The 22,787-nt window shown below is 38.3% G+C and overlaps 1 protein-coding gene across 3 annotated transcripts in view; it reads right to left on the minus strand.

Annotated features, from left to right (window-relative positions):
* mast1a (microtubule associated serine/threonine kinase 1a) overlaps nt 1-22,787 on the minus strand; it is a 71,421-nt gene that overhangs the window by 15,120 nt on the left and 33,514 nt on the right. For all 3 annotated transcript variants that reach the window (XM_008415149.2, XM_008415141.2, XM_008415174.2), the window contains exons 3-15: nt 20,335-20,423; nt 18,019-18,094; nt 17,470-17,542; nt 14,003-14,160; nt 11,727-11,802; nt 9,207-9,416; nt 9,023-9,124; nt 7,107-7,239; nt 5,486-5,553; nt 5,233-5,309; nt 2,548-2,756; nt 1,685-1,823; nt 1,149-1,281 (exon numbers count right to left, since the gene is read on the minus strand). In XM_008415149.2, the coding sequence (XP_008413371.1) occupies nt 1,149-1,281; nt 1,685-1,823; nt 2,548-2,756; nt 5,233-5,309; nt 5,486-5,553; nt 7,107-7,239; nt 9,023-9,124; nt 9,207-9,416; nt 11,727-11,802; nt 14,003-14,160; nt 17,470-17,542; nt 18,019-18,094; nt 20,335-20,423 (1,543 nt within the window). The remainder of the gene's footprint in view (nt 1-1,148; nt 1,282-1,684; nt 1,824-2,547; nt 2,757-5,232; nt 5,310-5,485; nt 5,554-7,106; nt 7,240-9,022; nt 9,125-9,206; nt 9,417-11,726; nt 11,803-14,002; nt 14,161-17,469; nt 17,543-18,018; nt 18,095-20,334; nt 20,424-22,787) is intronic.

The following is a 22,787-nucleotide window of genomic DNA, read 5'->3' on the forward strand; positions in this document are numbered from 1 at the left end:
TGTCGGAACTGGAGAGCATAAATGATTCAGTATCTGCAACTCAACAGGAGGCATTGTGTAGCAGGTTTTAAGAGCTTACTGGTTTTAGGAGGATGACTTGGAAAGTTTTCATGAATGACTGGAAGGGATAAAATATGTTTTAAATTGCTAAGCAACATCTGAACATCTCATCTTTTGCACAATCTGAATGATGCAGGCAAAAAAACCCAGTAAACATGACAGACAGACAACATACCGAGCTTCACGTAATCTGAAGGATACCAAGTTAAATGTTGCCTGGAGAACTTTATATAGTTTTTCTTTTAAAGGTACAAACACAAAAACGCACAAAATAGCAAAAATAATTTGAAGGTGAAGTGCATTAATGCTATTTAGTATAGCAGAAGCAACAAAACACATATTTAAAAAATAATAATTTCAGTTCCAATGACAGAAAGATTATATTACAATACAAACAATTAAAGTTTGGATTCCTTTAAACTGGGTTTGTCCTGCAAAACCTTCCCAAAGCAGACAGAGTGACTGTTTGCACACGTGTAATTTCAGATACTGCTTATAAAAACCATTGAAGTATTGAAATATTGTGACAATGACCCGTTATTGTCAGTTTAATTCAACACAATTTCTAGTATGGCTTGGATGTGGTGTTTGTTTTATGTCGACATGCTGAGTGTTTGAAGAAATTACAACATAATAGAGCTAGTGTCACTTCTTGGGAATAATGTGCTTGTGGCACCAGATGTTCTCATTATTTTCCACCACATTCATCCACATTCAGGTCTTGCTGTGTGCTCATTTTTTTGTCTTGACTGTTGGCAGAAATGTTGCAATTGTATTGTACATTGTAATTAATCATAATTTGTTCTCATCTACAAAGAACCCTTTGATTTGTAAAAAACAACATTGCCATGGTTTTAAAAAATGGTATTCAGTATGAAAGATTTTTCTAAGGATTTGCACTTTAAAATGTTATTATTTTGACAACTTTATAAGGAACACAATTTATCTTCATAGATAAAGCCGGGCTTGATGTTCCTCATATGTAGGCTCATGTGAAACACATGTAGAAAACATATGTTGAAAGATAGAAAACAGTGTGAGAGAAGCTTTTAAATAAATGTTCAAATAAGGGCTTTTTCTGACTGTACCTGTTTGTCAAGGAATTCCCGAGCGTCTTTCTCGATGTGTCCTTCATACAGGTTGGTGGTGAGGCTCATTAGACCCATCTTTGACAAACCAAAGTCTGTCAGCTTTATGTGCCCCATGGAAGTGATCAATAGACTGCAAGGAAACAGGGAAAAGGCATTAACGCTGTTGAGAAATGGAAAATAAACTTTCTTGAGGTTGTGCCATTAATGTTTTTTTTATTATTAATTTTATAAATTTAAATGTTTGGATATTGCCCTGTTCACTGTTTCAACTTTTCTTTTGGGCTTTAGCTACTGCTTTTCCCTAAGTAACAAAAAAATAAATAAAGGGTTGTCTTTAAAATTCTCAAGCTGAGTTAAAAAAAGATTTTGGATAATTTTTATCAGTCACAATGGTCACTTATATATAAACATCGACATTAAACTTTAATTCACTTCTCAGCCGGTTATTAAAAGCCAGTGGATAACCTTTAAAACATGAAGGGCATGAAAACACAAATTTAAAGAAAGCCATTACTTTAGTATGAAGAACTCACTTGTCAGGTTTCAGGTCTCTGTGAACAATACCATAATTATGCAGATACTCCAAGGCCAAAACGGTTTCAGCAAAGTACATCCTCGCTAGCTCTACAGGCAGAGCGCCGATGTTCTTCAGCAAAGTGGCACAGTCACCTCCTGAGAAAAAACAAGCAGCTTTTTTAAACAACAGTGACTTTTATCATTTTGTTACAGAAAAACAGTTTAGGCTCAATCCACAAATCCAAAGAACTGAATCTATATGGAATTTTTAATGATAAAAATAAGCATTTTATTTGTTGGTGCCTTACAAGACAGCTAAGAGCATTTACAAGAAAAAAATACACAAGAAAAAGAAAGAAAAAACAAGAAACCAACAAGAGATTACAATGAAAAGGCCAAGTTGTATAGATGTGTTTTGAGTTGTGTTTTAAAAGTACAAAGAGAGTATATTGAGAATATCTGCAGATAGAGAGTTCCAGAGTTCCCATGGTGCTGAGAGAGTCAGAGGAAACAGTGGGATGGATAGAAGAGGAAGAGCAAAGGGAGCGTGAAAGAGCGGTGATGCGCAGGAGATCAGACAGATAAGGAGGGGAGATGTTATGGACGGCTTTGAAGGTGTTCAGCGGTATTTTAAATTGGATTCTGATTATGACCAGAAGCCAGTGAAGATGCTGTAAAACTGGGGTGATGTGAGAAAATGAGGGGGCTTTTAGTAATGATACGGGCAGCTGATTCTGGACCGTTTGAAGTTTTCCGGAGTGATTTGTGAGGGAGATCAAGGATTCGGTCCAGTTGACAACATTTGGCTTTAATAAATGAGAGTTCAGAAGTAAACCACACAACCTGTGTATGTGACATAAAGCAGCTCTGATCCAGTTACCTTCCACGTACTCCATGACCATGCAGAGATGGCGGCGCGTTTCGAAGGAACAGAACATGGACACAACGAAGGGGTTCTCTGCGAAGGTGAGGATGTCCCTCTCCACAAATGCTTGCTGGATCTGGTTCCTTAGTATCAGATTCTGCTTGTTGATCTTCTTCATGGCAAATCGCTGACGTGTCTCTCTGTGCCGCACCAGGTAGACGGCACTGCAAAGAGGAGCGGAGAACAAGGGAAGAGGAGCGAGACAGAAAATAGTTTTTAAACTTGTGTGCATTTTGTCATGATACTGGGGTGTTTTGCTTTTGTTTTGTGTTTTTAATCGTTTGCTTGTTTATTTTTGTGCTTTAGGTCTTCCCTTATTCAACAACAATAATGAACACAGATATGAGTTCATTACTGAGTTTCTTAGTTGTTCTGTTCTTTGTGCATTTAAATGTATTTAGATTATCAACAAGTCTTTCCATTTTGGTTTGTAGATCCTTTGAGTCTTATTATATTAGTCTTCCTCCTCTGTTTTCCTGCAGTTTTGCTGGTTAATCTGTCACTTTCTATCCCTGCCTCAGTATTTAAGCTCCTGGTCTTTCATTGCTCATTTCTTGATTATTTTGTTCATTACGCTCTTTGACCTGCTGTCTCTGCTCTTTTTTTTTTCTGCAATTTATTATTTTTTAGTAAAGTTCTCTGTTTTACCAGCTACACTACATCTCTGCATTTGGATCCCTTCCTACCTCAACCATGACACATATGTTTCCTGTCTACTGCAGGCTTTGCAGAGACAGTGCTGTTCTTGCTCCCTGAGCCACCTGAGGCAGCTTTTATCATGCAGCAGCTTGTGCAGGTCAGGATAAAAATGACACTATATGTTATTCATTATTTTAAATCCCTATGGGCATATTATTTCCTGAATCCATTTAAAATTATGTAACATACTTTCAAAGAAATGAAAAAGCCATTCCCTGAACAGATGCCTGACATGAACCCAATAAAATGTGTCCAATCTAAATCCCATGGATTTTGACTTCCTTCCCTTTTAAATATTGATAGAGCAAAGGAGGGCAAGATAAAAAAAATTGCCATGCCAAAAATGTTTCGTCTCACATATCATTCAGACACTGACAGACATAACTGAATTAAAAATGTGCAAATCCACAGACTTAGTGGTACTTTAAGTTTTATAAAGACACTATTATTTCTACCTATAAAATATCACAGCTCCAGACAGTTAGGAGCAGAAAGAGCTGGGGTACCGATAAACCTTTTATCTTAGGAGTTTATGTTTTTAGTTTGAGAAATATTGGCTTGTGACATTTCAGCTGTTAAAATATATTAAATATTTAGCAATCTAAAAGTAGTTATCTTCATTTTGGCTAAACAGAATGTGAAGTATAACAAACTTAGCAGGGCTGAGAAGCATAGATCATCTGAGTTTTTGTTACCTAACAATAAAGTGTTCTATGATTGACCAAAATATTGGACATTTTAATATTTAAAACGTGGAACTGATTTATATATATATTTTTTGTCTTTTTTCTAAAATCCTATTTTAAATAGTTTTTAAAAAAAATGCTCTAATGATAATATTCCCAATTCTGTTTAGCTTTAGAGGGGAACTAAAAAGTGAACACACTCGTATTAAATCCTCTAGTTTCTGCTGTAAAGTGATAAAGTGATATCTTGCATTATTCAACAGTTAAGCTGAAAAAGAAAAAAATTAATAAACTTAGAGAAGTTTAATGAAAAAGAAACACTGCAATAAGCCGGTTACATTTATCTGTGCGTTACATTGTTACTTTGTTAAAACACTTTTTGATACAATTTCAACATTCAGTCTTAATTAAAATCAAATCCTTTAAAAAGTTCATCTGTAGGTTGAACTTTTTAACCTACAGATTTGGTACCCCAAATGTACCACATTTCTTATTTTGGTCTGTACACTCACTGATAACAAGTGAGCTTTTTATCCTCAGGTGCTTTTTACTGCGAGTTGACACATTTGCCGATATGTAAACGCCCCAGTTTGTACAGAAGTCACAAATAAATGGATACCATTGTATGAAGGCAGCAGAAGGGCACAAAAAATCACTGCATAATGTATGTAAGGGAAAGAAAGATGAGCTAGAAAAAGGTCAGCAAAGACTGCCAAGAGACAAACACTGAAATAGTTGCATGAGTTTCCAACCAGCACTGGTTGTGTTCTCCTAAAATCTTCTGGAACAATGTGTTATAATCGTCCAATAAATCAAGCTACATCTTTTTTTTCTCCACAATTTCAAAACATATACTATGCTTAAAAAAAACAACTTAACCTAAGAAAAACTATATCCACCAATTCATATCACCAAATGACTGGCTTCAATAGAAAAAAGTTCAATGCGAAACTAAACTAAATCCGACAGGAAATGCTTGGAGTCACCTGAAGTAGCCTTGTGGCAGCTTCTTCATTAACATTTTTATGTCACCCTCCAACAGTTTAATTACTTTTCCTTCTAAGAAGTAAACAATATGCCACATTAGAGGAGGGAAAAAAAGATTATTAATGGTCTCATTTTTATACCTTTAAAAACTAGCTTTTTAAAGCTTTTAAAAACTCTCCAGATTTTATCCCCTAAGGACTTTATATAGCTTAAGCAGATGTGACGTCCGTTCTGTGCAGACTCAATGAGGTACAAATCCTTTACTTACCCATAAGCTCCATTGCTTATCAGTTTGATGGTCTGAAAGTCTTCCTCACAGGGTGGCTTGATGGATTTGCCTTTTCCCTGAAAACATCCAACAACTTGAAATCACAACTCAAACAGTAACGTAAGCAATTTCTTTTGCAACAGCTGACTGTCCAAGTTTTTATGCTAGTCTGTAGGGACGTTCATGTGAAATGTGTGTGACTGCTGATATGAAACAGGAGCGTCGGGTGGATGTTTCTTTGTGAGTTCCTCACCTCTGCTGAGTCATCCGTCTCTGGAGTGTGTGGACCCTCACTGTCATAGCTGTCAAGGCTCACAATTTCTGTAGAGAAACATGTTTGTTTCAAACAAAAGCGGCATTATAATGATAAGAAGCCACATATATCCCACTTTGTTTTGGCAACCAAAATGTCCTCCTTTTAAGTGGTGCTATTTTCTTCAGCTCTCCTTCCTCCCTGTTTTGTTCTCCCTCCTCATCGGCAGCGCTGCCAACTAACGGTTAACGTTCCTGCATTTTCTGTGTGACAGCTGGTTAAATCCTCCGATTGTGCCACAGTTTTGACGTGGCAGAGAAATAATTGAATGAGAATTTAGTTTCCAAAGCCCCGACAACGCTTCGCTGTGGTTAATCAATTGATTGTAGATAAAAGTCACAGAGGAGAGAATCACGTAATTAGTGAGTTTTCTGTTTCAGACTGAAAGGCTTGTCATTCGTCGCTAAGAAACCAAGAGAAGAAACAATAGTGTGAAAGTAAGAACGTGCAAGCGGCTATGTGGGTGTGCATGCATGCTTGTGCGTGACATTGTAGGTGCTAAGGGTTGTGCAGGATAAGACATCAAGTGGCACATTATTAACAAAGATTAACTAAAATAAAGTATCTCACTCAGTCAGAAATAAAGCCATGTGGTTATTTCTTAGTGAGTTATTCTGTCACATTAAATCACTAAAGCTCCTAAAGGAATACAAAAGGAGCAGTTCACCAGAAATGAACAAAACTTTGAGTGTGAGGGCTCAAATTAACTCACCATAAATGTAAGAGAGAGCAAGGTTTACACACTATTACCCAGCAAATGTTACTGTTAAAACAGACAGTCCTATTCAAAACATCCTTATACACACTGTTGCAATCTCATTCCTAATTTTCTTTATCAATACAACCATTAAATTGAGTACATTTATTTAGTGTTGGAAAAAGAAATAATTTTAGGTAATAACTGTTTTTATCAGTTATTTCCCCTAACCACCTCTTTAAATGAAATGAAGCATTTTGTTAATGTATATTTTACTTTTTAAGTTCATCAGAGTTGAAACATCAGGAGATTTCAAATGAATAATCTGGAGACTGGACTGTCAGCGGATCTTTCAGCAAAATACTGATGAAAAACTTTTTTCAACATACAAAATGTAACTTTTTAAAGGATCATCTCAGTTCCCAGATATAAACCATGAAAAAATCTGGCTATCAAACATTCAGCATGATACAGAATAGAGCTGCTCCCTGCAGAAATCACTAAAACAGATAATCTGTCTTTATCTCACCCCAAACGTACCACGTTTCTTATTTTGGTCTGTACACTCACTGATAACAAGTGAGCTTTTTATCCTCAGGTGCTTTTTACCGCAAGTTGAGCTTCATGGTGCATTTCCTTCACCTTTCCAACAATTTTAAGTGTTTACGGTGAATTATTTGCTCATCTCCAAGATAAAGCTCAGCACCTAAAAGAGTGGTATTGATCCTTGGATTTAACTTCAGGAAATAAATTGAAACTATTAAAGCCTGTCTCCAAACTGGAAAAAAAAATAAAAATTCCGTGTGCATTGCTTCAGGCAGAACATTGTGCGAAAAGATAAAAACTATTTGTTCTTTCTTTTACCTTCTAGAGGATCTCGGGTCAGTCCCAGTTGACTGATGATATATCTGGGGATGTCAGCTTTCATCAGTTGTCCCTCTTTGGCGTGATCCTCTGCAGCCTCCAGCAGATGGTAAAACTCTTCTGGATTGAACTCCTGTCATTGGATGGATAAATGTTGAAGAGAAATCAATATAAACAGTAAACACACAGATGTATTCATGACAGAAAGACAGAAACTAGTTGAGCATTTATTTGAAGAACCAATCCTACGAGCAAGAACCCTATTTTTAGGTTTTACAGAGTTTACAGTTGTTTACATTCACTTTTAAGTATAAGAAACTAAAGCTATAAATGCAATGAAGACATTTCTAGAAGAGGTTTAAAATATTGTGGAAGTGCCAGTAACAGTAAGAACTGAAAGAAGGAAAACGTACACAAGGAGGAAGGATAGAGCAACATCATACAAGTAATATTTTTGCTCATTTAAAAGAATGCACTAGAGTTGTGGAGGCATAACTATTCCACTACACAATCAGCACCAACACTCCTGTGCACTTTAAATTGCTCCCTTTTTCTTGTCAAAATCCTCCCTTTTTCAACTGGAACGGCTTTTATGTGGGACTCAGTTTCATTCTTGTTGCAGGGAAAACATTTTGATTGGAAAGCCGAAGGCAGGTTGGATCATTTCCGTCCACGCTTTCTCATCTTTGCTCCTCCAGTCCAGAGGAGAAGGAATTAACCTGGTTTTCTGATCACTTCCTCTGCTGGGGGATAATATTCCGGCAGCTAGCAGCTCTGTGACATTTTCAACAAATCAGACTTTGTAACTGACCTGAATGCTAAATGAACTCCACAGCCACGGACAACACTTTATCAGTGTGAGTATTCTCCTTTCCAACCTCGGAGCCATGAGGATCTGAAGTCCCCGCCACATCCTGACTGACCCTATCGACCTCTCCTGACGGTTGCCCTGACAACGGAAAGATGAGCCGGAGGGTTTAGGAGCCAGGCCCCTTTGCTGATGAACAGTGGAGGCCATCAATCAGCGAGCAGATATGCAGGTGTGGTTAGACCTTATATGTGCACAACAACTGGTGTTATTCCTAGATAATTTCAGGCGAAATATGCATCAGCATGCCAAGGACACGGCTCCATCTAACAGGGCAGATTTGATTCTGAGAGGACAGCCAGGTACAGCAGGAAGGAATATTCCAATTTCCATATATCTTCACAGTTTGCAGATAAGTAAAAAAATATATCCTGGAGGATTAAGTATATATGCTGCGGCAGCGGAGCGTTTGTGATACACCGAATGACACAGTTTTAACAAGACCCTGACCTCTACTGCATAATACAACACATTTATATGTTCCCAACATATCATGCGATGAAAATACTGCTATTTAATGAAAAGCGACAAATAAACCCTGGAATCTAGTTCAAAATGCAACGACACATGCAAAATGAGTATCACAACTGGAGAATTGCTACAGATAACATGCAACAATGTTCAGCTAATGAACTGTTTAGTGATTTTATGCAGGAAAAAGCTTATTAGGCCTATTATAATTTATGTAATTCTAATAAGAAACTGATATGCAGAGTGAGTGTAAAGATGCTTAGGGGGGATTGGTAGGTGACTGGAATTTGTCAGTAAATCTAAACTGACGCTTTTACCGAGGGTTGAAATTTCTTACAGATGTAAGAAACTATTTCAAACTAAACAGTTTCTCCACTGTTTGCTTGAAGGGTTTATTGCAAGGAAATAAAAGAGCAGCACTTTCAGCAGATAACAGGAAGCATTGATTATTACTAATGATTTTTATTTTTTCATCTTAACATTAATAAATCCCTGCAAATTTATAACACTTTTTTTTTTTTTAACCAACTAACCAAACTGATTAAAAGGAACATATATATGGTCAGAAGGAACTTGCCAAACACTCCAGCAGCCTTGCAGGACGAGATATGATGATGAAGAGCTTTTTGACAAGCTCAGTGACAAAGGTGAGCTCTGAACTCTCTGAGCGCTCATAAGCCTGGCAAAGAAAGACAGGATGACGTTAGGTGAGATATGAAGTCAGCAGTTATCTCCATCTTTATGATTCACGCGTAACTCACATCGTGCAACAGCTTCTCCAGATTCTCCTGCAGCTCTCGGAAGTAAACGCTTGTAATCAGCCCCTCGTGTGATTTGGTCAGGCAGTCTCTGGACATCTCGGCGACCTGGTGGTGGATGAAACTGAGGACCCCGTCGGCCAGCGGCAGCACATTCTCTGGAGAGTAGTTCTGGACGAACTCTGCCAACCTCTCCTCCATCTGAGCCGTGGCCTTTGTGGGAACATGTGTGATGTGTTAGACTATAATGCAGCAGAACCTTGACTGCACACTTCTGTACAGTTTCAGAAGTGAAAGATTCTTCTATTAAAGTATATTCCACGACAGTTGTTGCACGGCGTGCGTTTGAATGAGCAAATCCTCACAACCCTATGTGAAATGCAGACATTTAAGTCAAAATTCGAGAGACAATTAAGAGTTAAAGTCAGGCAGGAAGTCATGTTTGTGCTGAAAAATATGATTCTACAAGCAACTGAATAAGGATATCTAATCACATTTTCAGATAAATACACATTGTGACTTCATTTCCTTTCAGTAATTATGACACTGTTTAATATGTTTTACGTTTTTGTACAGATTCAGAGCAGAATATTTTCATAGCAGCTTCAGCATATGATCAAACAATTAGAAAAAAAGACTTTCTTTTTACCATGACCACATTAAACATAAATTATATTAATATTGGCTGTTCCTCTGTCAGTCTAGGTACTCTTGCGTTTGAAGTGCAAACTGAAGTCAGGTCCAAGTCTCTGATGGAAACAGAAACCAGGACGCCTGTCTCGTGCCTGTCTGCTCCCTCAGCTGTGAAAAGCTTTTGAACAGCAACCAAAAGAGTTTGATTGACTGAGCATCTTAGGATCCCCTTTTCACAAAATATCAATACTTCTCTTTGTTCTTGCAGTGTGCTCTGCACTTCAGTGGAGGTCAGCTGAATGTAAGTATTCACAAGGGTTCTCTATAAATAAACAGTGAAGGTATGAGAATGTAAGCATTTGACTGAGCTTTACAGGAGACACTAATGTGAGATTTAGTGGCATTTACAGGACAAATAATATTCTCAGATGAATTAGGCCAAAATCTTGTGTTTGGAACTCAGACTGAAGAACCCAAACCTGAATAATGCCAAATTTAAGGTAAGCAATTACCATTAAAAGCAGTGTTTAGTGCTCAAAGCTTTCAACACTGCATGTTTTAGACCTTCTATGCCTCAACATACCAGATTTACATAATTACCTGCAATATTTTCTACAGCTGACTAACTTAAGAAGCTGCTGTGGTGAGAAACAAAGAAGTGTGAAGAACTTTAATCTTAAGCCCACTATGTAAACATGCATTGCATTATTCTGTCTCATCCAGCTGCAATAAAAATGGCAACAATGTTTAAACACAGGATTCAGAAACTGCTTCTCATTTTTCCCGTCATTCTTCTAGATGCTTCTACAATGTATGTCATTACGAATATAACATTTATTTAAAAGTCTGAAGTAAATATATTTAAATGTATACATAAACCGAGCTCTTTTTATGCTTCATCTCCATAATTACTCAAATCTACTTAGATACCAAGATAAATGAAGTCCATTGTTTTGTACCTTTTACACAAAACATACAATCTTTACATTTGGCTAAGCAGTGTAAGACTGAGTGAACTTCATGTCCTAATCAATAAATATCAACTGAACTTGACACAAGTTGGTAAAATGTCACAAATTAAATAATATTTGTATAAAAATTTGGCCTTGATGCTAAATCCTATCTATTTCTAAAGAGCTATGGTTTTACACAGGGAACCCACAACTACTGACATTATATTTTCCCAATATCATCCTCAGCTGTTGGAGGCAGGATTTTAAAAATTGTCTTTTTTTTTTTTGGTTAACGTAACAAATAATCACTTTACTGTGAGCTTTATAAAATAATCACTTGCACGCTTTCTGCTGTTTGATAATGATGATAGAGAACTCGCTGCAGTGGCGGCTTGTTGCTGAATGTTATAAATGACTCATGTGGGCAACATAAACAGCAGCAGCTGTGTGCAGTAGCACTGGAAATACATCAGCACAGCCTGTGAGACGATATTCTACTTTTCATCTTGAGGTCAAATTAGCTCATTCTCAACTAAAGTCAAGCTTATAATGTAAACAAATTAACCGATCCTTTAACACGTGAAATGGATAAAAGGTGTTTATACTGAGTCGTCTGTCATTCGGCATTTTATTTAATCTACTGTAACCCCACAACTTCCTATTGAATGAGTGTGACTGTATGCCAACGCTAAGACAAAAAAAAATCTTAAATGTGTTTTCTTGAAAGGTTTTTAAGATTGAATCTGTTGCTTCTTGCTAAAATAATTGGTATCTGTGTTCTTGAAAGGCATGATTCCTGTTAAAAAAAGAGATGTTTTATCTGGAGGTAAGACTTGACCATTGCGCCGTATGTTAAATGAATGCGTGTGTGTGTGTGTGGGGGGGGGGGGTGCATGTGTGTGCGTGTGTGTTTGGGTAAGGTTTGTGTGAGCCTGACCTTGGGGAAGCGTTCCTTGTAGACATGGTTCATCATCACAATTTCATTGTCATAGCAGGATGGAGAGCGCCCTGGGCTGAGGAGACAAACACAGACAGCAGGAGAGTAATATACACATACAGTGGTGTGAAAAAGTGTTTACCTCCTTCCTCATTTTCATTTTTTTCTTTTTTTTTTGCATGTTTGTCACACTTAAAAGTGCTTTAGAACATCAAACCAATTTAAATATAAGTAAAGTAAACACAAAATGCAGTTTTTAAATTAAGACGTTTATTATTAAGGAAGAAAAGAAATCCTCAAAAACATAACTTAACTGTGACTTAGCACACCTAAGTTCAGTGTCTCTAGCCACAGATGAGCCTGATTACTGCCACACTGGTTCTCAATTAACCCATGCGCGTGCGAGGACTGAGGCAAACAAAGAGATCTATGGAAAATGATACATGTTTTACGTGTGTGGGGTAGGTTGGACCCCATTTCGACATACAAGGGTTAAGACATTTAAATATGACTTGGATGACAAAGTGAAGTACACCAAAAGATCCACAAAAGCAACACATCAGGAAGAAATCCAAAAAAATTAACACCTAACTGTGACAAAACGGCATAAAAATATGAAATCAGGAAGGGGGCAAACACTTTGTCACACAACTGAATATTCTGGAGCAGCTCTTACTGAGAGAATCAGGCAAAAATACAGCAAAACAAAAGAAGTTAACAGATGCTATCTTCTAATTTACACTTAAAGAGAGTTTTTTCTTTTTGCTCTACTTCATTTTATGAATGTTGTTTTGGTCCATTATGTTAATAAAGTCATCAGAAATTCAATGCACTCCGCTTCTGTAATGCTTTTTATTACAATCCCCATTAACCGCCAGAAACAGATTTAATACAAAATCATCACACAGCAATAAGAAACAGGGGGACACTGTAGTTTAATACTACTAGATTTCTATGTACACAAACTGACCAAGCAGCTGGTTGAAAACTCAAAATTCAATCTGATCAGAAAATGCACCACACCTATCTCTAACCAAAACACCCTTTGGTGTGGAAGTTAATGCTGAAGGAAGAAGAATGATTTCAATATCAATAGAAGTCAAACAAAAGACCAAATAAGAAGAAGCAAACTACTGTCTACACAGAAATGGCTGCTGTTCATTCAGACTGCTACAATAGAGATGGTCATTTAGCTCTGTAGCAGTTTTGGGTTCTATGTTTTTGGTTGTTACATTCCTGACTTTTTCATGTACAAAACGGCAGGGGAAAGCTTAACTGGAAACCTGAAGTCAGCTACAAAGCTCTGACTGGTACATTTTAAACCTACAGCCAATCAAAATGTTAATTAACAACAATTAACATTTACTCTTTTTAGGGAATTTTCAAGTGCAGTTTCCATCCATCCATTTTCTTTCACCCTTGTCCCTCAGTGGGGTCGGGAGGGTTGCTGGTGCCCATCTCCAGCTAACGTTCCGGGCAAGAGGCGGGGTCACCCTGGACAGGTCGCCAGTCTGTCGCAGGGCAACACAGACACACAGGACACACAACCATGCGCACACACACACTCACACCTAGGGGCAATTTGGAAAGGCCAATTAACCTAACAGTCATGATTTTGGACTGTGGGAGGAAACCGGAGTACCCGGAGAAAACCCACGCATGCACAGGGAGAACATGCAAACCCCATGCAGAAAGACCGGGGCCGGGAATCAAACCCAGAACCTCCGTGCTACAAGGCAACAGCTCTACCAACTGCGCCACTGTGCAGCCCCAAGTGCAGTTTCCATCCCTTTATTTACAAGGTGTCCCTAAAAATCTCTCTTTTCAAAGGTTACAACAATGATTGATACGAACACAAATATTGCTCTAAGAAGAACCCTACCCTTTATAAAAATAGACTTCTGTACCCCTTTTAAATTAAGCAGCATTTTTTAATGTAGACTTGTTTTCTTGGTTCTCATCTGTTCTACCTCCACCACTTGGCATAAGATTGTTCCACTGGGATATAAGCAAGTGAGCACTTAAAAATGCTTTTCTATCTTCTTCCACCTTTGTTTGTAAGAAATAACATCTTTATATGTCAGTACTTGGCAGCTGCAAGTTTCTGAAGTCTGCATGTCCATAATCTGTTAAGTAAGATTATCTGCCTTTCATAGGGACGTAGGTTGTCCATGAAAACTAACTGAGATGTGAGTCTAGAGAACCAGAGGCCTTCCATCTAGAACCGGCGACAACTCCAGTCTCGACATGTTTCCTTTGACCTGCAGCTCTCGTACCTGAGGCTTCTGGAGCGAGGTCGCACGTGTGGCGAACGCCGCCCGTCATCGTCTGTGATGCTCTCTGTGCTGCCAAAGTGCTTGGACAGGAAGTGCAGCTCATCCATGGTTGGTTGAAAGGGCAGCTGGTGCAGACGCTCCTGAGAGGAACTGGATGACTGGAGAGGGATCAGAGACAGAAAGAAGAAAGGAAAAAAAAGAGAGGGGTTAAAGTGACCTGCTTTTTCTCTGACTTTTTTTTTTAAAGGCTTTGTAGGAAAAACATCAAAAGTTTAAAAATAGATACCCAGAGATAACAAAGACCACATCAAAAAGAAAAGAAAAGGGAAAAAAAGAAAAGAAGAAAGCACAGCATGATGTGTGTGGGTAGAGAATTGATTGAAAGACGCGACTAAGTAGAAGAAAAGCAACTACGAGAGGTGGAGAAAATACAGCACTGAAAGGGTTTGTGTAGGAGCACAGCCAACTTCAGTAGCCTAGAAAACATCAGAAAGACCTCAGCCCCTCAAAAATGTAACTTAAAGTAGAAGTTGACTTGCTGCTTTAAGTGTTTGATAGCACTGGGAGGTGAAGGTAACACCGTTTGGGCTCAAACAAAAGAATTTTCTTCTGCACAGGAGTGGAAAATGGCCTGGATCAATGTGAAGCTTAATGAACACATCTCCCGTCGGGACTTCAAGGCTAGCGTTGGTCACAATCATTTCTGCTACAAAAATCCAGTTAATGCTCAGCTTAGAGAAGAGCTGACAGGACTACATTAATTAGGACATTCTTGGACACACAGATAATTTCATAGAAAATTTATTTAATATAACGATCAATATAGAAAAGATATGTTTAGTATCGACCTCGTATTTCAAAGAGTTTCTGTGAGCATTTCTATTCACTCCATCTATAATGACTTTCTATACGAGGAGCACAGTTGGATCACCTAGCAGTCAATTTCAAGACTTTGTAGCATTTCGATGAGGTTTTATTGATTTTGGATACACACAGATTCACACTGACACAATTTAAAGCAGTAAAACAAGAAAAAGGTGCTGATCACGATGGCATGATGCAACTTTCTGCAGGAAAATCTTTGGATTTGGAGTTAATATAGGTGCCTCTGTCACCGCACCCAGCTAAGCACTGATTTACCACGAAACTATTTCCGTTTCAACAGCCCTGCAGGATGGCAGCTGCTGCAGCCCACCAGGACAGCACACTCTGCTTCACTGCAGTAATCCAATGCATTGCAAAAGTATTCACACCCCATCGAGATTTTACACCGCAGTTAAATCTAAGAAGTTTGTGGCACAACTTCACTGACCCAAAAGGTGGGAGAATCATGCTGTTTAGATACTTTTCTTCAGCAGAAACAGGAAAGACGGACAGAGCTAAATAAAAGTCAATAATAAAACTTGTTAGAAGGTGCAAAGTACTTGCAACTAGTGGGAAGATTCATATTGTACCAGACAGTAACTCCAAGCACATCTTTATCCAAGCACTGATTTGTGTTTGTGTGCCACACAAAGTCACAATAAAATACATAGAGGTTCTTTTGGTGATGTCAAAGAACATGGAAAAGCTCAACCAGATGCTTTTGCAAGGGACTGTTTATAGTTGAAAATGCTTAAGGTCAAAAACAAGCAAATATCTGCAAGATGTACTGGACTCCAGCTCAGAGCCAATTCAGATCAATAGATCTGTCTGCGCCTGACTTTAGATCATCCTGGGAAAACCTCTGACTGTTCACTGATCAATCAAAGCTTTACAAAACTAAATACATATACTACCAATTACTGCAGCCAAACAGTCCTTAGAGATTGTGATGACAATTGTGATTTGGTATGTTGAATGAATTTATAGCAGCTCTTCTTTTATATATATATTTATATATATATATAAAGAAAAACTCCCTTTTAAACACAAGAGTTCTCCTCACGTCGTTTCTGGTTAGTATGCAAGTGTCCCACTGTAGCTAATCAAGCGAATAATGGCCCATGTCAGAACCAGCAGAGCAGTAATGACGGGGTGGAAAGGCTGGAGAGGTGTGTTGGAGGTACAAAGAATTTGGAGAGACAGAGCAGATATCTTCAGCTTCAATAAAAAAAAGAGTCAGTGGAGTGAATTACCTTGTTGTTGCAGTGCAGAAATTATGAGGAATAAGCAGAAAGGATGCAGAGGCGGTGATTTTCTCCCGGATATAAATAAACGCACTGCGAGTGGACTGTGAGTTGACACATCCACCTGAGCTTCCCTCGCATTACAGTCCATTTCCTAAATGGACAATTTAAAAAAAAAAAATGTGCCTTGGCAGTGTTTGTCTCTGACAGAAGCCTCTTATGTTTCGAACATCTTGAATTCAGACTGAGCCGAACGCTGTTTTAGTCTCCCTGTTTGCCTGAAATCATATTTCATCTCTAACTCCCTCTCTTTCATTTTGTCTCAGTTGGCTCCTTTTATCATCTTTCGCTGCCTCTCTGGAGATTTAGAGATGAAAAGAGAAACCACTTGCAAACACAACGATTGGTTACATTTCCTTTCAATTACCTCAGCTGCACTTTTATTTTTTTTCCTGAAACGCTAAGATATGAGTTGCAGCTAAGCCAGGTCGATCATATCTTAGCAACTGATTAGATATTTTTAGCTCTGCTTTACATGCGTTGCATGTTCTTGTGAGTCAAAAGCTTTGAGAAGAAAATTACTCAGGACTCATTGAAGAGAGCACAAAGTCAAAGAACGCTCGAGCGAACATGTTTGTGTATCCACAGCATTCAGCTGTAACTGTGGCATGTAATCATTTTAAAGCAAAACAACGAAACCATGTATCTTCAGAACATGGATTCACCCATAGCGATCATGCTTAAGTCTTTAAAATATATGCAAATGAATTCTCTGAATAGAACAAATATATGCATGAGAATGATGCAAAACTTTTCACTCAGAAATAAGAGAGCTCCCAAGATCAGGATTTTTGGAGTTAGGTAGAAAGATTAGTGTGGAAGAAACCCAGATCTCTCGCGCTTTCATGTCAGTTTTCTTCCCGAGCTTCTCTGGTACACATGGAGATGAAAGCATGCGATCCCAGTGAGTTTTCATTTTCACACTGTGCAGAGGGAAGAGAAATCCTCCGCAGCTTTTTGATAGACAAGTTTCCTGTTACGAGGGCACACTTAGTCAGAAGGATCCTCGATTTGAGAGGGGATAAAGGGAGGTTGCTGCTGCAACAATAAGACAACAAACTCAAGGGAAGTAAAGGCTGATTTTGCTTTTACTGACTGCTTTTTGTCAGACAACTGGGCTACACCTTATAGACAGGATACTGTGAACACAGGAGAGTCTGAGCCTCAGGTCAAAACGTGTTTGCTTGACTTTTTTGCATCAAAAAGTCAAAAAGTGGGCATAAATAGTTTAACGGATTAGAAAATTGTCTTTCTTGTAAGTTAAATGAAAAAACTGTATTAACATCTTGTTGAGCCTACCGTTGAGCTGGGTGTATTGGTGCCATATCCTGAGGAAGGCAGAGATGCCAAAGACCATCTACGCCCATCAGCCCTGACAAAAGACAAAAAAACCAGTGTGAGAAAAGATGATTCTTGTTAGACACCAAGAGGGGGGATGAGTTCTTTTGTAACCTTATGTTTCTATTTTATTTTCACGGCAAAACACAACTGGCGGTTAAACAAGAGCAAATCCGCCACCTTCACTTCCTCCCAATCCAATTACACGTAGGATTCTTTGGTTCTTCTCCTTCGAGGCTTTCTCCAATCATCACAGAGTCTGACGCCTCCTCTGAGTGAGTAATGAGGGGCACAGTCCTGGCTCGCCGCCTGGTTCAAACTGTGTCAGCCTGCTGTCAAGACATTGTCACACAGGCGTACAGGGAGCAGGCCAGGACAAAGACGTATAGATCTGTGATAGACGTCGTGTGTGCAAAAGTGATCCAAAGAACAATTCAAGTGCAATGCCTTGTTATGTTTTTGTAAAGCACAGGTGTGGCTACAGATGGTGTGATAAAAGGCAAAGCCAACCTTCGAGATGAGGCAAATGAGAAGTGGGCAGGTCCGCTTGGTGAGAAGTTGCGAGGGCTGTCCAGTGGACTGCTTCCTGATGAAACGCAGGTAGAGAGAACAGAGGAACGCAGGTCAGTTGGCAATATAAAGCAGGACATTACACTTTTATCTTTGAGACAACTATGACCTAGCTTGCCCTTTTTAAACACCTACAGGAAATGTTTCTGCGTTTCATCTGCTAAGGTAAAGTGATGGTGAAGCAGGGAAGCAGTTGTAGGGAAATATGAATGCAACACTAAACAAAGTTGTCAAAAATATACACACACTGTGTGTTTTTTTTTGGTTTTGCTTTTAACTGTTGTGGTTCAGAGTCTTTTTCTCCAAGTCAAGTCTCACGTCTCTAATGATGGAAATAGACATTTTCCTTTCTAATCGTCAAAATCTAGGTCATTTCAAATTCTGAGTCACAGTAGGTTAGGAATCCAAACCTGTACTGTTTGTCCTTAGACCTGAATTATTACAAAAACATTCACTAAAAGACTGGAATAGACTGATAAATGTTAATTATTAATCAGCTTTAAATCTTAATATTTATTAAGAGTAACATTTTAATCTTTTGGCATTTTATTTAACATTGTATTGCAGAATCACATCTCCATGTTGGAGCTTGAATACTGTGTAGGACTAAGGCAGATTCAAACTTCAACATCAGATAAAATGTAAGATTTATGTGAGCAGAAAATTCTTCACTTTGTGGAGAGCTTTTCAACAAAACATCTACAAAAAACTATGGAGTAAAAAGAAATTGCTGCTTCTCTGTAAGGCTTTCTGTTATAATAAATAAAACCACGTTTCTTTATACTCCTTTTTGTTTTTCTTTCTCTTCCACCATCCAGTAGACAACTATTTAGCTGACAGTAAGACCCCAAAAATCCCAGAATGCAATGCAAGGTGATGTCTGTGTAAGTTTGAAAAAAAAAAAAAAAAAAAAAACGAAAACGCCAAAAGGATGAACCATTGAGTAGCAAAGAAGGTCAGGGGATTTTCAATTACTTAACAAAAATTATAAAAATATTAAAGAAAAATGCTTCTCTCTACATAATATATAATAAATTGATTCTAGGAATACAAAATAATTGAATTCTGAGTTGTACGTTAGAGATTGGTTCAGATGGCGAAACGAAGACCTGTGCTTTAGATCTAAGACAATAAGGGGTGATCTTGACTACTTTGAAAAATTGGTCTCAAAGCCGGGCTCTGTAACAGCATGGGTTCGTATCGGTTGCCCCTGGCAAAGCTAATTTACATTTCTATGATGGCAGCCTTAGTGCCAGCAAGTACAGCAGAGGTTTTAGAGCAACATATGCTGCCTTCAAGACGACATCTTTTCCACAGAAGTCCATGCATTTTTCAACAAGAATTTGCATAACCGCTTCCTGCATGCATATCAAAGACATGGAGAAGTTACTACAGGTGCTGGAATGGCCTATCTATGATACAGCACCCAGTAGAAAAACTGTGGAGACTTTTGGAGTGCATGTAAATACAGAAGCAATTGGACCAGTTTAGATATAAAATGTTGAGGAGTTTTTCCTGAAATTGCAAAGAACTTTAAAGTGTAAACATACAGATAGTTTTGTATGTCCAATTTTATCTATACTTTCTAAAATAGCAGGAGGAAAATTCTCACCAAACATTTTATAATAGAAATTACGGCAATTTAAATATTTGTCTTTTTTTTAAGTTGTTAATAAATTACTTCAATAAATTTTTTTTAATAATACAAATAATTAGGTATATTGGCTTAATATTTTGTGAATATATTCTGCACACAGGTTGAAAATTACGCATGTAGGCTCAAATATAGATCTATGTAACATACTCTGACTAATCTATAGACACATTTTCTAAAAAGCTACAATAAAATTACATCCTTTGTGTCGCCATAATTTTTCTGGCATAATTTTGTCTATATATATCACTTTTTGTGCTTTAAATTAGTAGAATTTCTATCACAGATTCATACTTTAAAGATATTCAAACACAAAAATATAAATGAGCAAAATCTTACAAAATGAATATAATGAGTGTGGACAAAACTAAGTACATTAAAAAAAATAAAAAATTCTTAATGTATATTAGCCAAATGGTGAAAACAATCCTTACTATATCTGGAAAATGAAATAGTAGTAGGAAAAATCCATGCACTGTTAGATGAATGGAGGGACATTAGAGGTAAGAATGTGCTGAAGGGGTTTTCCCCTGTATATGTCAACATTTAGAATACATGAGATTACCTTTCTATATTGGCAGGCAGGTATACGTCTTACTGACCTATGTGTCCGGGTAACGGAGAGTGCGGCCTCGGCAGGGTGGGGGAAGTACTGGTCAGGATGAGGCTCTTCCGGTTACTGGTTCTGCAACTGGAAACAGAACAAAGAGCCAGTAAGTATTTGTCTTTCCTCCATAAATCAGCTGCTGAGAAGTTGCTGCACCGATAACCCTGAGACATTCAGATCAATACCATCTGCTCTTGGATATGTCCTTATTGGTTGTTCTGATAGGATGTTTAGTAAAATCCTAGTAAACTATATGTAGGTGTAAGCATATTGAAGCACATCTTTGTGTCTGCATTTCACATCTGCTTATTCAGTAAGGAGCGACAAAGCAAGAAAACATTTCACTTCCTTTAGGGTCACCCCCTTGACAGCTGCTGCCAAGGAATTTAATGGAAGGAGTGATGAAGGAAAGAGAGGGAGGGAAGGAAAAAGACGGGAGTTCACCGTAATGAAAAACTAAAATTAATGAAGCGCTAAGGCTTCACATGTTGGTGCAGCAAGGCTCGATGTGCCATTGGAGAGTCTGACAAGGGGCACACACACAGAAACACGGGAGTTATTGTTTCACACAACAGCTCATAAAGTGGGAAGTGAATGATACAGGTGTTATTGTCATGTACTGACTGGGACTTTTGCTTACTACTCTTTGTGGCTGTGTGTGCTTCAGCAATATCAGATGTTGCAAAGCAGAACCGCTGAAAAGAAAGAAGAAGAGAGAGAAAACAAGTTGGCTTCTCATTGCATCAGCCACCAAACCTCCTCGCATCTGCATAGGAAGTACTGTAAATAGCAGAACACAAAGAGAAATCTGAACATATAGCCACAGAGAACAAGGCGATTATTTAATGCACTTTAAATAATGCGAGAAGCCTGGATCTATCGTCTTGCATCGCTCCAAAACCCTGCCTGCCTGTCTTATCTCTCTCCCTTCTGATGTCACTCTCCAGCTATTTTCTCTGGCATTCTGAGACATCAAGCCAGTAGAAGGATTTTCCTGGTGGCAGTCTGCCTATGTGGGCGCCAGCTGACGGAGAGCTTGTACTCAGCCTTGCAGAACAGAATAGGAATACATTGAAATATTTAAGGGAAATGCATTAGGCTTTGAACAGAGAGGGCTGCAGGAGACTTAACAGCATCCCTCACTCTGGATTTTTCAATAAGAAAAGACAAGTAAAGCAATGGGGAAGAGGAAAAGACAAAAGACTCAGTGAAGAAACACCAACTGCACATGCTTATCTCATTTGTGTCGACCACTGATGTTCTGCTCCTACACCTGCCTCAAATCACCAGCTTATTTATTTCGTCTCCAGTGTTGATAATCCACCTGCTCATCCTTATTCAGCAGCTGAGTCACTTAAGCAAACAAGCACACTGCACCAGCTTGACACCAGATCATATTCCTGGCTTTTGATTCATGATTCATCATGTATTACAGCTGAACCAGGCTTCCTGATATTTACCACCAGTTTTTTTAAAATACATTTTAAGGTTAATCATCAACCTGCATCTTACCCAGATGGTACATCAATCTGAGGCTTGTCACTGTAAACTCTCAGTAAATCAATTTTAATTGCCATAAATAATCCAAACTTCTTCCGATGGCTGGTCACTCTTTCTGTTCTCAGCCTGTTCTTTCACAGAGCGCTATGCAGCTTTGCTCTCATCCTGTTCAGAGCTCGTCGAATGATAAATAATTGAAACGTGTGAAGTCAAGAACATTGTTCCCCTGTAAGTCCCGAGTAAAAAGCTCAGAGCTGACGAGACTATTAAAGACAGAAACACAATGAAGGCTCCTGAGGGCAAAGCCATCTAATCTTCCCATAAAGAGAAAAGTCTTTTTGCTCTACAACATTGTTATCTTAAATGAGTTCTGGAAAAGGGCATCTTGCCCAAAGCATTTGTACTGTAACAAAGGCTAAACAGAAGGGCTGCTCTTTATTCTGGCTGCCAGTAAAGGTCAAACTACAACTTAATTTTGATTTGTTTTAAGACAAGCATGTATGAGGAGAAAACATGTTTGGTCATATAGTTCTTGTGCAGACCAGAGTCTGTTTACAAAAAAAAATCTAATTGATTTTGTTTCTTTCAGTAAAAAATGTACGCAGAACACATCTTAGAAAGAGAGCTTCACAAATTGTCTCAAAATTCATGAAAATACTGAACATAAAAAAGTGACACAGTGGTTCAGGTGAATCGGAACCTGGAGTCTTTAGAGAAGATATGCAAGAGAAAATCGTTTATCCGTCATCAGCAGAAGTAGTCTGTAGAGATTATAGTGGCTGTAGGTGGCTGTCGGCAGATTAAACTAAACTAAATGCTAAACTTAAATGAGAACGCGATGAGGAAATGCTGTTGGAGGTGTTTGAGTAAGTGTGTTCCTGTGTGTTTGTGTCTATACGGCTATAAATCACTGTCTCACAGATCTGTCCACAGCAGACTGCTCATCCT

Source organism: Poecilia reticulata, linkage group LG1 (genome assembly GCF_000633615.1).
Source record: "Poecilia reticulata strain Guanapo linkage group LG1, Guppy_female_1.0+MT, whole genome shotgun sequence".
Lineage (NCBI taxonomy): Eukaryota > Metazoa > Chordata > Actinopteri > Cyprinodontiformes > Poeciliidae > Poecilia > Poecilia reticulata.